General features: G+C 43.9%; 1 protein-coding gene across 11 annotated transcripts in view; it reads left to right on the forward strand.

Annotated features, from left to right (window-relative positions):
• The first annotated feature begins 4,314 nt into the window (after positions 1 to 4,314).
• ATE1 (arginyltransferase 1) overlaps positions 4,315 to 17,432 on the forward strand; it is a 163,092-nt gene continuing 149,974 nt past the window's right edge. For 2 of the 11 annotated variants that reach the window (XM_072805054.1, XM_072805057.1), the window contains exons 1-6: positions 4,810 to 5,001; positions 5,230 to 5,302; positions 7,233 to 7,296; positions 10,124 to 10,186; positions 14,846 to 14,949; positions 15,959 to 16,213. In XM_072805054.1, coding sequence (XP_072661155.1) covers positions 4,999 to 5,001; positions 5,230 to 5,302; positions 7,233 to 7,296; positions 10,124 to 10,186; positions 14,846 to 14,949; positions 15,959 to 16,213 — 562 coding nt within the window. In that variant the 5' untranslated portion in view covers positions 4,810 to 4,998. Of the gene's footprint in view, positions 4,470 to 4,774; positions 5,002 to 5,229; positions 5,303 to 7,232; positions 7,297 to 10,123; positions 10,187 to 14,845; positions 14,950 to 15,958; positions 16,214 to 17,432 lie in introns of those variants that run through there. The other 9 variants (XM_072805061.1, XM_072805060.1, XM_072805056.1 and 6 more) reach the window with 7 other exon arrangements.

The following is a 17,432-nucleotide window of genomic DNA, read 5'->3' on the forward strand; positions in this document are numbered from 1 at the left end:
AACTTTCTTCTTACCGGGTAGTAAAACAGTATCCACCCTGCAAGATGTTTCTTCCTTTTGGGTCTGGTAAGTAGGGTTGGGCATGATAGCTTCTTCACCCGCATTCTAAATGAGGTTTCTTTGGTTAATTTTTACACTACCAATTGGAGAGCCCACATCTACATAATGGAGGGAAAGGTCCAATCTGAGGCTTCTGGGCCGTAAATAGCCCACAGAGGAAAACATCTTCAAGGGCTCCAACGTCACCAGCATTTGAGACCCCTGGTGTTCCTATTTGCCTGCCTGTCTCTGCTCACACCATGCCTTCATTAAAAAAAAAAAAAAATTAAATTTGCCAACATATAGTCTAACACCCAGTGCTCATCCCAACAAGCGCCCTCCTTAGTGCTGGTCACTCAGTTACCCCATCCTCCACCCAACCCCACACCTCCTTCCTAGAGTGCTCTGCTCCTCTTCTCTGCCTCAGGTTATCTGTATTTTACTCATTTTTCCCTGACTCAACTTAGGTCCCATCTACTCACATACTTTTTTTTTTTTCCCAGAAGAAAGAGGAATGTGTTTCATGTCATTCCCTTTAGTTTAAGGAACATGAATTGGGCCTATCCCATCCAGATCCTTTCACATCATCAGGGCCTTATTTTTTATTTATTTATTTTTTATTTACTTATGATAGTCACAGAGAGAGAGAGAGAGAGAGAGAGAGAGAGAGGCAGAGACACAGGCAGAGGGAGAAGCAGGCTCCATGCACTGGGAGCCCGATGTGGGATTCGATCCCGGGTCTCCAGGATCGCGCCCCGGGCCAAAGGCAGGCGCCAAACCGCTGCACCACCCAGGGATCCCTCATCAGGGCCTTATACTGAGCTTCACTCTTATGCTCTGCAGACTCATTATCACACTTAGTGATAGAAAAATGGGAAAAAAAAAAAAAAGGAAAAAATGTTAACAGGTCGGTCCACACGTTAGTGTTGCCAGCATGTCATTAGGTAAGAAAATTAAACACTACCTGATGCTAGCAATTTTATGAATAAAATAATAATCCAACAATGTCCTCTTCCCATGTCTGTCCACAAAAAGGGGGAAACTGAAGCTTTGCTTTATTTTTATTTAGGCCTGGAAGATGAAAACTTAGTCACTAACTTTCAGCAAAATAATGACATCTAGGAACCACTGCCATATAGTCTTTGTTGATCTCTTTTCCAGAATTTTATTTTTGTCACCTTTCTCCCTCTGCTGTGGAAGGTAATCAAAAAGACATGACCACAAGTTGACCCATGAGCTGGACCCAGGTGATCAGAGCCTCCTCACCTCCTCCCCCATCTGTAGAATGTGGGTCCCACTTGCTTTTTCCATTCCCAGAGGTTGCTGCAAGGACGTTGCCTTGAGATAATGATGTGACATTGGGAATGCCTGCACAGTACACTTGACTGAACCCAGTTAAGGCCTCTCTCTATACAAACTTTGAAGATTTAGGTGCTTAATAGCCATGGCTCGTGCGGTGGGTGTGGGGATCCATTCATCTTGTTGCTGCCCAAGTGAAGCCTCCTATGTAAGTTCCCTTTGCTTATTAAGACTGCCACCGACCTGGGCGCCTTGGTGGCTCAGTCGGTTAAACATCCGACTCTTGGTTTTGACTTAGGTCCTTATTTAATGACCTGTGAGATGAAGCCCCACATCAGGCTCCACACTCAGTGGGAATTTGCTCTCTGTCCCTCTCCCTGTTTGTGCATGCTCGCTCTCATTCATTCATAAATAAATCTTAAAAAAATCCTGCCACCTACCAACTTGAGAGTGGCCCGCCTCTACCTTTGGTCTCTCCCTGCCCTCTTACATCTCTTTCTAGTCGTGTGATCTTAAGCAGATTATTTAGCCTCTCTGGTCTTCATTTCCTATGTTGTTAAGTAAATGTAAGGATTAAGTGAGTTAACATATGCCTAGGACATTGGCATTGTAGCCCAAGGTTGGCATTTCCTGGCAGAGGTTGGTCTAATGCTTGGGATAAGGTTGGGACAAAGGGACAGAAGTGAATTGGTACAGGACTATAAGAAAAACAAAAAGCCTCCTGGCCTTCTACTTTGTTTGAGTATGGCACCTGCTGTCTTTGTTTCATCCCATTCAGGCCTTTACTTTCCTCCACAATGAGAGCCTGTCTAGGAGAGGATTGGGAATATTCAAATCTGCCATAATGGACAAAATGAAGTCTGTCTTAATGGGTATTGATATGTAGCAAGGAACCTTCAATTTGAAGGAGGAACTGGAGAAACCTGGAGGGGCCCGGAGAACCTCCTATATGCTACACAGCTATTTCTTAGGGTTTTTTTTTTCCCCCCCATTGAGGCACAAGTGATGCTTAGTAATAGAACAGGTCACGCAGGGCAGCCCGGGTGGCTCAACGGATTAGCGCTGCCTTCAGCCCAGGATGTAATCCTGGAGACCTAGGATCGAGTCCCACGTCGGGCTCCCTGCATGGCGCCTGCTTCTCTCTCTCTCTCTCCCTCTCTGTTTCTGTGTGTCTTTCATGAATAAATAAGATCTTAAAAAAAAACAAAAAAAAGAACAGGTCATGAAAAAAAAAGAACAGGTCACGCGGCTACCAAGAAACCTCAACTTAAGCAGGCATGTATCCATTGGAGTCAGGAATGTTGAAACTGATCTCAGAAGTCTACCTCTGTTTTCCAAATGTCATAATCTCACTTTCCAAAACACTGCAAAAAGATAATTGGCTTTGGGCAGCCGGGGTGGCTCAGCAGTTTAGCATCTGCCTTCAGCCCAGGGCCTGATCCCAGAGTCCCAGGATTGAGTCCCACATTGGGCTCCCCACAGGGAGCCTGCTTCTCCCTCTGCCTGTGTCTCTGCCTCTCTGTGTGTGTGTCTCTCATGAACAAATAAATAAAATCTTAAAAAAAAAAAAAGATAAAAGATAATCAGCTTTATGGTTGACCAGGAAAAATAAAAGACGGACAAGCCTAAATTACCTACGCACCTAAAGATTAAGGAATATGACCTTGTTGGAAATATTCATTTTCATACTTCGCTCCTGTCACTCCTTTAAAAAAAAAATTCCTCTTTAATATAGGGCTGCAAATTGGGAAGTCCACCGGCTGAATTCAACCTACATAAATGGTTTGTTTGGCTTGTACAATTAAACACACACACACAGAGACAAGAACTCCACAATCTTTAAAAGTAACATTTAAAATATTCTGCATTAAAACTAAAACAAACAAACAAAAAAATCAAGATTTTCAGCTTCTCTTTCAAAGTTCTAGGATGTGGTGGCAATAGTAGGCAGCCACTAGCTCTGACAGCTGTTTGTTCAATTCACCAAGGCCAGCCACTCACAGAACACCTGCAGGGGTACCCGTAACACCTGCAGCAGTACCTGTAGCACCTGCAGGGGTACTTGTAACATGGGCAGTGGAACCTGCAGGGGAACCTGTAACACCTGCAGCGGTGCCCGACACACCTGCAGGGGTACCTGTAACAGGAGCAGGGGTACCTGCAGGGGAACCTGTAACACCTGCAGGGCTACCTGTAACACCTGCAGGGCTACCTGTAACACCTGCAGGGGTACCTGTAACACCTGCAGGGGTACCTGTAACACGAGCAGGGGTACCTGCAGGGGTACCAATAACACGGGCAGGGTTACCCGTAACACCTGTAGGGGAACCCATAACACCTGCAGAGGTACCTGCAGGGGAACCCCTAACACCTGCAGAACTTGTAACACGGGCAGGGGTACCTGCAGGGGAACCTGTAACGTGGTCAGGGGAACCCATAACACCTGCAGGGGTACCTGTAACACCTGCAGAACCTGTAACACGGGCAGGGGTACCTGTAACACCTGCAGGGGAACCCGTAACACCTGCAGAACCTGTAACACGGGCAGGGGTACCTGCAGGGGAACCTGTAACAGCAGCGGTGCCCGTAACAGCTGCAGGGCTACCCGTACATGGCACTAAGAGTGGACGCGCCGGTTTGGAAGCTGGAGTCGGCTTCGCACACGGGGCCCGGGCCGGCCCGAGGAGGTAACGTCTACGCGGACACCCGCAGGAAGCGACTGAGTCACCACCTCCGTGCCTCAGTTTCCGCGTCTGTAAAGCAGGCGCTTGCAGCACTCGCGGCGAGGCACAGGCGAGGCCTCATGCGGAGGGTTGGCCCGGCCCGGGGCCCGGGGGCCGGGGCCCAGCCACCGCCGCTGCGAACGCCTCGGGCAGCCGCGGCGGGGCCGGCCCCGAGGGGCGCGGGCCGGGGCGCTGGGACGGCCCCGCCAGGCCCCGGCCTCCTCGGCCGCCTCTCCTCCCCGCCGCGGGCCCCCGCGCTCCGCCGAGGTCGGCCCCGGGGCGCCGAGAGGCGTGGCCGGCCCCGGCGGACCCCGGAGGCGGCCATGGCCTCGGTGGTGGAGTACAAGGGGCTCAAGGCCGGCTACCGCTGCGGCTACTGCGACTCCGAGGAGGGCAAGGTGTCCTGCGGTGAGTGTCCCCGCGGGCCGGGCTGGCGCGGCCACCTGGCGTCCGGCCCCCGCGCCCCCGCCGCTCCCCCGCGCCCCCCCGCGCCGGCCTCCCGCCTGGGAGCGCACAGGCCGGGCACCCCACACTCCCGCTCCCCTCTCCGCGCGTCTCTAGCCAGACTGCTTCCCTGCACGCTCCTCTCCCCCCTCACCCTCACCGAAGATGGCGGTCCGGGTCGGAGAAGGGACGGAAATAGCGAAGGCTGCCCTCGGTCAAGATGGCGCGGGCGGCGTCAGCGTGCGGGGGGCTCGCGGCGAACCCGGCCCGCGGGCGCCCGAGCGGCTTCGCGCGCGCCTCGGGGACTCCCGGGCGGCGCGGAGCATTGTGGGGTGGCGGCGGCGGCGGCGGGGCCGGGTCAGGTCGCGTCGCGTTTGGAGGGCCGCGACCATGGCTTCCTGGGCCGCCCTGTCGCCCAGCATCGTGGAGTATTTCGAGGGCGAGGACTCCTACCGCTGCGGCTATTGCAAGAACGAGTCGGGCAGTCGCTCCAATGGTGAGCGGGCCGGCGGGCGGGGGAGGGCGTCGCGGCCTCGGGGGGCTCCGCAGCCGGCGGGGGGGGAGGGGAGCGGCGCCCCGGGCTGCCCCGCGCTGCCCCTCGCTGCCCCGCGCGGCGGCTGGAGCCCCCCGCCGCGGCCCGCCCCGAGGAGGGGGTGCGGCCCGCGGCTCGCTGCCTTCGGGCCGTGGCTGTCCATTAAAACGAACCCCGGCTCTGATTCATCAGGTTCCCGTCCAGAGGCTTATCCTTCCAGCAGGTGCTCGGATGCGCGATAATGATGGTCCCGCCGTGGCCCCAGGTGTGGAAACAGGTGCCGGTCATCAGTCCGTAGGGGGGTCGATACGTGACAGCAGCCCCGTGGTGCGGTCAGTTCCGCCGGGCCGGGCCGGGCCGCTGGATGCTGCTGCTGCTCCTCCTCCTCCTCCTCCTGCTCCTGCTGATGCTGCTGCTGCTGGGGGCTCGTCCCCCATCGCAGGTGCAGAAGGCGGCGTGTCCGGTGGGCTGTTTGTGTGCACATAGGCGTGTGTGCATCCTTGGGGCACGGACACCTGGATAAAATGTCCGTGGAGGAGTATGCAAGACGCTGGGGACCGACCGCAGGCGCTGCTGGCGAGGGCGCCTGCTTGTACTAAAGTCTTAGAAAAATTTACCAGGTGTTTCTCTGCCTTGTCATTCCTCCACCCGCCTCCAGAAGGACGACAAAGCTAGCGTACAGGCGACTTTTTTTTCCCCCCTTCCTCCCATCGTGGCTCAGGTTTCTTTGGGAAGATTTGTTTGTAAGCAAAACGTGGGCGTTCGTTTCCTGCCGTGTCACGCATTGACACTTAACAAAAATCTTTCAAGAAAGGAGTCTAGCATGGTGGAAAACGGGATAACCATGCAGATGTAAATTTAGGCAGCTTTACAAGAAAATGATTTGGGCGATTAGGGAGGGTAGGGCCCGTTTACTCACGAATGGAAATTGCTCATTTAGATGCTTGTGGGTAAGAGGTTGCAGAATGTGATACGATAGCCCTTAGGAGTGATGGTTATGAAGATCAGCTGAGCAGGAAAATGTTTAGGGCTGTAGGGTTAAACGGAGGAAAACAGGAGGCAAATGACACGTGTGTGTGACAGCCCTGGAAGGTTAAAGACCCAGGAGAAACACAGCAAATGGTGGCAGTGGTTGCCTTAGGGTGTTAGGGATACCTCCTTTTTTTTTTTTTCCCAGAATTTTAATATTATGGCTACAGTGTGTATGTAATAAGCACTTTCTATTAAAGGTATCCGCAATGAGTATTTTCATAGATCCTTAATTAGTTTTCTAGTAATTTTGGTAAGAGGAAATTGATTAACATAGATGTCCTTTGTGTAGAGTCCCTTGGCAGAAATCTGCTTTCTCCCTTTTCACCTAAAGAGAGAACTGTAAATTTCCATTATATTTATTTTGATTCTGATCATCTTTGCCATAGGGCAACCCACCTATTAGGTACGTAGGTTTTATTATTCCTGTTTTGTAGGTGAATTTGAGGCTCATAAAATAACTCCCTGTTAATGAGTGCCTGCCAGGCTTCTGGATATTTCTGTTTCTGAATACAGAGTCAAGCCTACTTGTGTCTGCCTACCTGTGATGCAGTGTGCTGTTTATAAGAGAAAAATTTACTTTTAACATTAATTTAGTCTGCCTTTTAATATTTTTCTGATAGTCTTCATTTTTTTCATGATTGCATACTTATTACATCGTATTGATAAAATCATAGTTCTTGTAATCACTGTTCTGTTCCTGGGCATCTCGATTACTTTCAGTTTTTATACACAAAAGGAACGTTGCTGTATACTTTTGCTTTATTTTCAATATCCAAGACTATGTTAAAAACCTAAAAATCAGGAAAATTTATATGCATAAGAAATTATTTGCTTTTCACTTAAGAGACCAGGTTATTAAATTATTAGGGATATTATTATGGCTTGAAAGTATGATGTAATCTGATCACAGTAAGGACCTTAAGTGTATGATGTCAGAGACTATTGGCTAATTCTTAATTAAATATGATCACTTTGCTGCATTTGATTTTTAAAATTAAGACCAATCTCTTTTTCATTTGTGTTATAGGTCAAACAGGAAGTATGTGCAAACTTTCATTTCCCCAGTGTGAACCAGATTTTTTTTTTTGGTTTAAAGAATGCTTTGAATTAAAAAAATGCAACCTGCTATAATTAAAATGGCACATGGCACTTATTTTTTTCAGGCATGTGGGCGCATTCAATGACAGTACAGGATTATCAGGATCTTATAGATCGAGGATGGCGAAGGTAAAGCTCTTTAATACAAAGATACTGCTCTTGTTATTTAGGTTCTTTAGAAAATTGCAACATATTGTTTGCTTTAAAATGTTTTCCTGGGGATCCCTGGGTGGTGCAGCGGTTTAGCGCCTGCCTTTGGCCCAGGGCGCGATCCTGGAGACCGGGGATCAAATCCCACGTCAGGCTCCCGGTGTGTGGAGCCTGCTTCTCCCTCTGCCTGTGTCTCTGCCTCTCTCTCTCTCTCTGTGCCTATCATAAATAAATAAAATAAAATAAAATAAATAAAATTTTAATAAAAATTAAAAAAAATGTTTTCCTGTTTTTGGAAAGATGTTTAAGAAATTTTTTATTATATTTCTTCATACAGTGATTCTGTTTATGAGGAGAACTTCAAATATACATAAATGTAGAGAGCACAGTATAAGGAACCTCATGTACCTATCAGTAGGCTTCAGCAGTTGTTAGCATTTTGCCAATCTTGTTTCATCAATTCTCCTTGCTCCGTGCAATGGAGTGAATGTTTGTGTGTCATTCTTACCCCTTCCCCCAGGTACATATGTTCAATCCTAATTTGATGGTATTTGGAGGTGGGCCTGTGGGAGGTGATTAGGTCAGAAGGTGGAGTCTAAACAAATGGAATTAATGCCCTTATAAAAGAGACCCTGGAGAGCTCCCTTGCCCCTTCTGCCATGTGAGGTTACAATAGAAATATGAGCTAGGACGCTTGTCTTCATCAGACATTAGGTGTGCCAGCACTTGGATCTTGGACTTTCCAGCCTCTAGAACTGTTGAGGAATACAGTTATGTTGTTTAGAAGCCACTCAGTCTGTGGCATATTGTTAGAGCAGCTCTAACAGACTAAGATGTTCCCTCCACCCCCACAACTAAATTAAAGCAATTTCAGGTATTCTATTTGTATGCCTATGATAAATATATGTCTCTAAGGAACATTCTTTTTTCCTTTTTAATGCATCTACAATACCATTACCATACTTTACACAATAATTTTTTGATGTCATCTATTACTTACTTTGACTTGGTTTTTTGCTTGTCTCAGAAATGTCTTTTTTTTTTTTTTTTGTAATTGGTTTATTTGAATCAGGATTCCATTGAGGCCCACACATTGCCTTTGGCGAAGATTTTTTTGGTAATTGCTTTTAGACAGACGATTTTAGAGTATATAAAGTTCCTTACGTAAATATGAACAGTGTTAAGTGCCCTGTGCCAATACGCCCCAAGAGACTTGGGATTAAGTATAGCAAATGAAACTTCATACCTTTCTTAAACCTAATAATGAGGCCCGAAAGGTAGATCTAGGTGAGATGTTAAAGGATTTTGTATGTCATGAAGAACTTTTTTTTTTTTTTAAAGATTTTATTTATTCATAGAGACACACAGAGAGAGAGAGAGGCAGAGACACAGGCAGAGGGAGAAGCAGGCTCCATGCAGAGAGCCTGACGTGGGACTCTATCCAGGGTCCCCAGGATCACGCCCTGGGCTGCAGGCGGCGCTAAACCGCTGCGCCACCAGGGCTGCCCTGAACTTTTTTTTTTTTTTTAAGGCAGAAGGGAGCCATTGAAAACTTTTACATCAAAAGTGTGATGGAATTTGTGTTTTGGAAGTGAATTGTTCAGATAGCAGAGAGGTACTTGAGGGAGTTATTGAGAAGGCAGGAAGACTTGTTCCAGGGGTCATGGCAGGATCTGGACGTGAGATGGTATCTCATGATGATGCTGTCATCATTGGTGGCTGTAGGTTAGAAGATAAGTGGGAGGGGACAGTTGTAAGGTATATTTTAGAAGTAAAAAGCTTGCTGACTGTTTTAGAGGGAGGAATCTGAGATGATTCCCATGTTTCTGGCTTGGGAACCAAGTTCATGTATGTTTGCTTGGGCAGCCATAACAAAATACCAGCGACTGGGTATCTTGAACAGCAGGTATCTGTTCTCAGTACTGAAGGCTGAAATTCCCAAAAATCTGGTGTCTTCAGCTTTATTTTTTTCTGAAGGCCTTTCCTTGGCTTATACATTGCTGCTGCCTTTTTGCTGTGGCTTCGTAGTCCTTTCTCTTTGTGTGTGTGTATCCCTAGTGCCTACTGTCTCTTTGTCCAGTTTCCTTTCCTTTTTTTTTTTTTAATTGAGAGAGAGCACGATTGGGGGGAGGGGGGGTGGCGAGAGGCAGAGAGAGAAAGAGAAGCAGAATCCCTGCTCAGCAGGGAGCCCATTGTAGGGCTCAGTCCTAGTACCCCGGGATCATGACCTAAGCTGAAGGCAGATGCTTAACTGACTCAACCCCCAGATGCTCCCAGTTTCCTTTTCTTATACTCACAGCATTCAGATTGGGTTAGGGCTCATTTTAACTGTCATTTTAACTTGATCACCTCTTTAAAGGTTTTATTTCTAAATACAGTCCCATTCTGAGGTACTAGGGGTTAGGACTTTAAAATACAAATTTTGGGCTACCTTGTGTTTAGTGCACATGGAACCCTCATGTGTGGATATTGGTGTCACGACAACTGATCAGTTTCCTCTGACTGCCTCTATGGTATTGAGGATTGGAGGTGTGTTGGTATTGGAAGGATTGCAGGTACTGCTGAGAAGGGTGTCTGAGGTGAAGAAGTTTGGAGTACGTATGTCAAGATTTAGGAAAGAAAAGGCTAGACTCTGTCCATGGTATGCCTATATTGCAAGATTATTTAGGTTATGAAGAATAAATTTAAATGTTTTTACATTATTGATTAGGTTTTTACTTTAATTAATTTTGTGCACCTGTACTAGTCTACTTTGGTATATGTGATAAATGTGTAAGACATTAACAAAATTACTTTTTAATTTTAGAAGCGGGAAATATGTGTACAAGCCTGTCATGAATCAAACATGTTGTCCTCAATACACAATAAGGTAAGAAAGAGAATCTATGTATAATACAAAGAGTATGTATAATTCTTTAGTGACATCTTTTTTTTACATGTTAATTTTCATTCTAGCTGTACATTCTTGATAAAAGCAAATGAGTTGTATCTTTTTTACATACTGATGCTACATTTATACATCCTCAATATCTTAGAATAATACTGTTTAATGGTTTGGGTGTAAATAGGATATGAAAAAGTACTATTTGGCAATCTAGTCGATAGTATCATGACACTGAAATATTAGAAAAATACTCCAGTTGCTTTTAGGTATCAAGTGTTTTTATATTATTAGCTTGGGGATTTCCACGCTGAACATAGTGCTTGCATTCAAATAGTACTATAGGGCCTGTAGAAAGAGGAGGAGGACTGACATTTAATCTGCCATATATATTCAGAGTGCAGTTTTCTTCTCTGGAGAACTTAAATGAAAAAGTCTGTTTTCTTACAAAGTGTGTGCTTAACCAGCAAACCCCAGCATAACATGGAAGGATTTTCCCTCAGATTTTGAAGATCTTCTTTTCTCTTGTTGTCTTCCTTGTCTTCCTCTTCTTCTGGTAGAAACTAGGGAAAAGTATGTTATCCTTGTTAAGCATTTGTCTACAGTTTCAATGTGAATATATTCTCTCAATGGAAAAGCAGACACAATTGTAGCCATCACAGTTTGGCTGATTCTCACACCTCTTTCCCTTAGTTGCTCTTGATTTGTTTGGGGGTTGAAGACTTTTGACAATCTGATGAAAGGTTACAGACCCTTTCTGCAGCAAAACAAAACAAAAGGGAGGGAGCAGATAGGCAAAAATATCTAACATTTTGTGTATTAATTTTAGGATCATCGTGGGTTCCCAATAGGCTGTCAGAGTTCCATTGATTCCTGGTTAAGAATCCTTTCTCTTCTCTAACTGGTCATAGAACTGAACAGTAAAGAGGAAAGATGGGTGTGTGGTTTACTAACATCTCACTTGTTATACTGAGACAGCTGTGCTGTCCTCTTGCAGTTTTAGTGGTTATGAAGCAGTGACATCGTCAAAGGCAGAAGTCATTTTCCTTCAAATAACAATTTATTATTGGATTATGGCCAGGATTCTGTTTAAGTAAGTCTAGGACTGATTTGCTAGGACCCTGAGAATCTCTAATCAGAAAAGGTCAAAAAAAAAAAAAAAAGGGTCGGTTTCAGTGGGTTAAAGAAAAAGACCAACCCTCTATAATTTATTGGGTGCCTCTCAATGCAAAGCACTGTTCTGGGTATATTGCTTTCATGAAAGGGATTCAGTTAACTTTGCAAAACAAAATAATTATAAAATGTTACTTTTTTAAATATGTAGATAATCTTTTTTTTTTTTAAGATTTTATTTATTTATTGAGAGACAGAGAGAGAGAGAGAGAGGCGCAGAGACACAGGCAGAGGGAGAAGCAGGCTCCATGCAGGGAGCCTGATGTGGGACTCCATCCCAGGTCTCCAGGATCCCGCCCTGGGCTGAAGGCAGGCGCTAAACCACTGAGCCACCCAGCCTGCCCTGAAATGTGATTTTTTTTTTTTTTTTGCATGATATCAAACATATCCTGAATTGTTATCCTTTACACAACTTCATTATATGCATTGATATTATAGAGTCATTTTGCATACTACAGTATGCAGCCTTTTTACTACAGTATTTATAACGAGACCTAATATGAAGGCAAGCGATTATAATATACAACGTAGCTCATTAGACAGATGTTAGGGACTGCCCAGTATGTGAGTGTAAATGAGGATGAGCTTCCTTGGCTATGAATTTTTTTTCTAGTTTTTGTATAGAATTATATATGCTAGTAATTTAAATATCAAACAATTCCATAAAGCTTATTATGCAAAACTGTAGTCCTCTGAACATCCCGAATTCCTCTCAGTACAGTCACTCTCAAATTTTTTAACTGATTCTTAAATTTTTTCTTCTTCTACCTTTGAGTGATATGGTTATATAAAATTATCTTCTTTTGGGGTTTAAAAAATTATCTATGGGTTTCTCTCTTTAAAAGGTAAGGATTTAACTTAATTTTTTTCTCATTATCTCTGGATTACTCTCTTTGAAAAATAAGGATTTACTTTATTTCATTCCTGATGCCCTGTGACATTCAAACTCCTTTTTGTCCTCATTGCCAACTTTCCAGCTCAGAAGTATTGTAATTTTGGATGGGTGTAGTTGCTATATTATGACCTATAAATATGCTGTACAGTTGTGTATTATGAATGCTTTTTCTTTTCTTCACAAATTTTTGCTTTCCACAGAGTTGATAATCGTCTTTTTTGTTTGCTTAGTATAGTTTGCTGTACTCATTACCAGGTGATTTTAGAAATCCTCCTACAGTTGTATAAATTTCCTCGTGGTATATATAGATGTTTCTGGTGCTCTATCACTTCTGTCCTCTTGATGAATATTTCTGTGTTGTCTTCTGACCTGCTGTGATCTGGACAGGTTGTCTCTCCAAGTAATGCATCACTGTCACCTCAGGATCTTTTCTTACTGCCATCTTGGGGAGTCTCTTTGTTTTTTTGTATTTTTTGTGGGTTATTTTTTTAAAGATTTTTATTTATTTATTCATGAGAGACACACACAGAAAGAGAGGGGCAGAGACATAGAGAAGCAGGCTATCCAGAGGAAGCTTGATATGGGCCTTGATCCCAGGACCCTGGGATCACACCCTGAGCTGAAGGAAGATGCTCAACCACTGAACCACCCAAGCATCCCTTGGGGATTCTCTTTGGATCCCATGTCTCCTCTGACCTTTCTTGAATTATTTCCTCATTTTAGTGTAGCTCATCTTTTAATAGCTTTCTTGAGAAAAAGTATACGAGAAGTACTTTTTTTTTTTTTTTTTTACTTTGTTTGAATTTTTTTTTTTAAGAGTGAGTGTGCAAGTGGGGGCAGAGGGAGAGGGAGAGAGAGGATCCCAAGCAGGCTTCGTGCTCAGCATGGACCCCAACTCTGGGCTCCATCTCACAACCCTGAGATTGTGACTCTGAGATCATGACTTGGGCCCAAACCAAGAGTCAGATGCTCGTCCCCCTGAACCACCCAGGTGTCCCTGTTTGAAAATGTTTTAATTCACCCCTCAAACTTTTAGTTTGGCTGGGCTATATATAGAAGTGTAGATTGGAAATAATATTGCTTTAGAATTTTGAAGGCTTTGCTTCTAATTCTTGTTCCTTTGTCCAAAAAGTTTTCTTTTTGAAGGATTGTTTGTCCTCAGGGTTCTGATATTTCACATCTGGCGGTGTGTCTGTCTACATTCATTGTGTACAGATTTAAGGGGTCCTTCTTACCTGGGCCTCCTTATCATATCCTTCACAGTTTTCTTTTATTATTTTGTTGATCTTCCCATTTTCTTTTTTTTATTCTTTAATAATGTCTTCAGTTGAACTTTTTTTCTCTTCAGTTTTCCATTCCTTTTGCTGTATCTTTTGGGAGATTTCCTCAAGTTGAATTTCCAAGTCTTCTGTTTAATTTTTTCTCCTATTATATTTTTACTCCTTTTATTTAATAGTGTTTTTTAATAAAGATTTTTATTTATGAGAGGCACAGAGGCAGAGACACAGGCAGAGGGAGAAGCAGGCTCTCTGTGGGGAGCCTGTTGCAGGACTCGATCCCAGGATCCTGGCATCACACCCTGAGCCAAAGGTAGACGTTCAACCCCTGAACTACCCAAGTGTCCCTAAGTTTTTACTTCTGAGAAATTTTTGGTTTTGGACTCTTTTTCGATAACCTCTCATTATGTGGTTGTAATAGCTAAAGAGAAACAAGAGTGTGTTCTTCCTAGGATATTTGTATTTTTTTAGGCTGTCGTCTTCCTGTATATTCTCCAAGTTACCTTTTCCAGTATTTTTGGCACTTATCTTTGTAGAGGTTCTCCTCGAGTGTCCAGGAATTCTGACTTCCCATTGTGGAGTTCCTGAGGTCAGACTGGTCTTCAGGTCTGATCACATTCTGGTGAGAAAGTGCTGGTGTTTACAGCTGGGTTAGGAAATGGGTTGGAGATCTCACGGTTCAGTACATAGATTTTAATTTAAGCTTCCTGTTTCTGGTACATTTCAATTGTTTTCCACTGTGCCTGCCTCCTTATGTAGGAGGCCCTATTTTTTACTCTTTCCTAAATGTGCAGCTTTCCCCTGGGCCATGTAGGGAGTCATCTGGGTAGAGTGGTGAAGGGCCTCAGACATCTGACTGCTTCGAAAACAGATTTCAAGAGATCTTTCTATTTTTAGACTCACCTTCACTCATATCTCCTGAGGTATCAGGTATCAACCAATCCCTAAGACTTGTAGAGAGAGAATGTAGAGAAAATTGGTTATCTTTCTGGCTTTTTCCACTGTTGGCTCAGGAGTCAACATTCTTTGGTCTGCTGTCAGTTACCACTTGTAATGTGCTGTCTAGCATCCAACATTTCCCCTATTCTATTTTTCTCAGGGATTTATGTCTTTTTCTTTTTTTCTGATTCCTTAATGTAGTTGTAGTGAGGTTTGGAGTGGAACTAGAGGCGATATCAAGCCTTGTCTTTAACTGGAAATCCTAGGCATGAGTTTTGCCTCACTGTACTAGATACTGTCCAGAATTCATTTTATTTCTTCTAGTTTCAGTTCACTTTTTAAATATTTATTTTGCTTTCCTAGGTGCCGACCTTTACAGTTTCAGCCATCAAAATCTCACAAGAAGGTTTTGAAAAAAATGTTGAAATTTCTGGCTAAAGGGGAAATTTCCAAAGGAAATTGTGAGGGTAAGATGAGTTGGGGGTCTAAAAGCTCTTTACTTTAAAATGATGTAGGTTTCCAAGGTTCTCACTTTTGGTTATTTCTTAAGTAGGGGAATGGGTCCTTAACTACAGTCAGGTTGTACTGTTACTCTGGTGGTGGGGATTGCTGTTAGTGCTTCTGTGACTGTCACCACTAGCCAGAAAGTCAAGGATACAAGGAATGTCTGTCAGGGAAAGAAAGTCCAGCCTCAGAAGAAGATGGAGGACAGTTTTAAAGATGTTGTGATGTCTTGAGTTTATTGGAACTTTAGTCTTCACAGTGCTTTGACAACTCTTACCTTACTTGATCCTCGCAGTACCTTGTGAAGTAAATGGAAAATGGTATTATGTCTGAGAAACAGATGCTTCAGTGCACTTTACACAGGATTGCACAGTCACTGTGAAGGATGAGCTTGACTTCTAAATTATTTATGTCTACAACTTAATTCATAAGAGTGATGTAAAAGTGTCAGGGTAAACAGCTATAACAAAAAGATATCAAAATGCAATGACTAAAAAATGATAGAAGTCTGTTTCTTTCCTCATAGAACAGTCTAGCGTGGGTACTCCATGTTAGCTTGCAACTCTGTTCCCCACCCCATCCCCATCCTTTCTGGGACTTCCTTCAACGTGTGATTTCCAAGGTCACTCTGGTTTTTACTAATCTAGCCAGTGGGGAGGGTAAAGAATGGAAGTTCAGGGTTACAAAATTCCTTTAAAAACAAGCAAGGCCTAATTGGACATGTCAATTTGGTTATGTTCCATTGGTGGGGGCTTGCTTAAAACCTGCAGAGGGACTGGTGGTGCACATCCCTGCTTGAGCACTGCAGTCTTAACTACAGGTCTATTACTTTGGAAGCCAGGAGAATGGATTTGATGCAAACACATATTCTCTCCCACATGGGGAAAAAAGGGGACTCCCCCCACCCCCCATGTTTATCGTTTCTGTGTCAGATGGCCTGGCTGATGGACTTTGATTTCTTCTGATTTGTAGATGAGCCCATGGAGCCCACCATGGAGGACACCGTTGCAGGTGACTTTGGGTTGATAAATAAATTGGATATACAGTGTGACCTTAAAACACTCAGTGATGACGTCAAAGAGAGCTTTGAGAGTGAAGAGAAGAAGAAAGGAAGAAGCCCCAAAAAAGAAGAATCTAAGGAATTAATTCAGTCACAACATATAGAGGAGAAGTTGGGCTCTGGTGAACCATCCCATCCAATTAAAGTGCACACAGCTCCTAAACCAGGTAGGGCAAGTTTGCTTTGCAGCCATTTTAGAGTCCTGGTAAGTGATTTTCTTTGTGCTTGAGACTTTGTAGCCCCTGGGCTCCTATCAGCTAAAAACACGAATTATGTGAAATCTTAGATCCATATTTTTAGAATTTATTGTTACTTGAATTTAAATGGATAGATCATGTCTTTTAAAAACTGTTATGTTTAAAAAGCCTGAAATAATAGTTTTGTTATCCCTAAATACAGGTATTTTAAAAGAGTTCCATTTCTTCTTACTACCTTAGGACCCTGGAAGTTTGAGGATCAAATTTTTATCTGTGAAAAAATGTAATGCTAGACATTTTTATTTTTGGTGTGAAGTGAGGCAAAGTAAATCTTAGGTATTATGTTCAAAGTACAGACATTGTAAAGTTCTTTAGTTTATCATTAGATTTTTTTGTAATCATAATGAATTTTTAGTTTAAAAATTTCCAGATTTTGATGTTTAGCTTCATCTTTAATAAAGCTAAATTTTTTTTCCTACATTTCCACTTATAAAAGAATTAGGTTTTAAAAAATGTATCCAACATTGGGGCACCTGGGTGACTCATTTGGTTAAGTGTCTGATTTTTTTTTTTAAGATTTTATTTATTTATTTATTTTTAAATTTCTATTTATTTATGATAGTCACACACACACAGAGAGAGAGAGAGAGAGAGAGAGAGAGGCAGAGACACAGGCAGAAGGAGAAGCAGGCTCCATGCACTGGGAGTCCGACGTGGGATTCGATCCCGGGTCTCCAGGATCGCGCCCTGGGCCAAAGGCAGGCGCTAAACCGCTGCGCCACCCAGGGATCCCAAGATTTTATTTATTAATGAGAGACACAGACAAGAGAGAGAGAGGCAGAGACACAGGCAGAGGGAGAAGCAGGCTCCATGCAGGGAGCCTGACGCGAGACTCGATCCTGGGTCCCCAGGATCCCTCCCTGGGCTGAAGGTGGCGCCAAACCGCTGAGTCACTGGGGCTGCCCCTGATTTTTAATTTTTTAATTATTTTTTAGATTTTATTTATTTATTCATGAGAGAGACAGGCAGAGGCAGAGGCAGATGGAGAAGCAGGCTCCCTGTGGGGAACCTGATGTGGGACTGGATCCCAGGACCCCAGGATCATGCCCTGAGGTGAAGTAGACGCTCAACCATTGAGCTCCCCAGCTGTTCTTGTATGGTTTTTTTAAAAAAATTATTTCATAAAATG

This window comes from Canis lupus, chromosome 29, assembly GCF_048164855.1.
Source record: "Canis lupus baileyi chromosome 29, mCanLup2.hap1, whole genome shotgun sequence".
Classification (NCBI taxonomy): domain Eukaryota; kingdom Metazoa; phylum Chordata; class Mammalia; order Carnivora; family Canidae; genus Canis; species Canis lupus.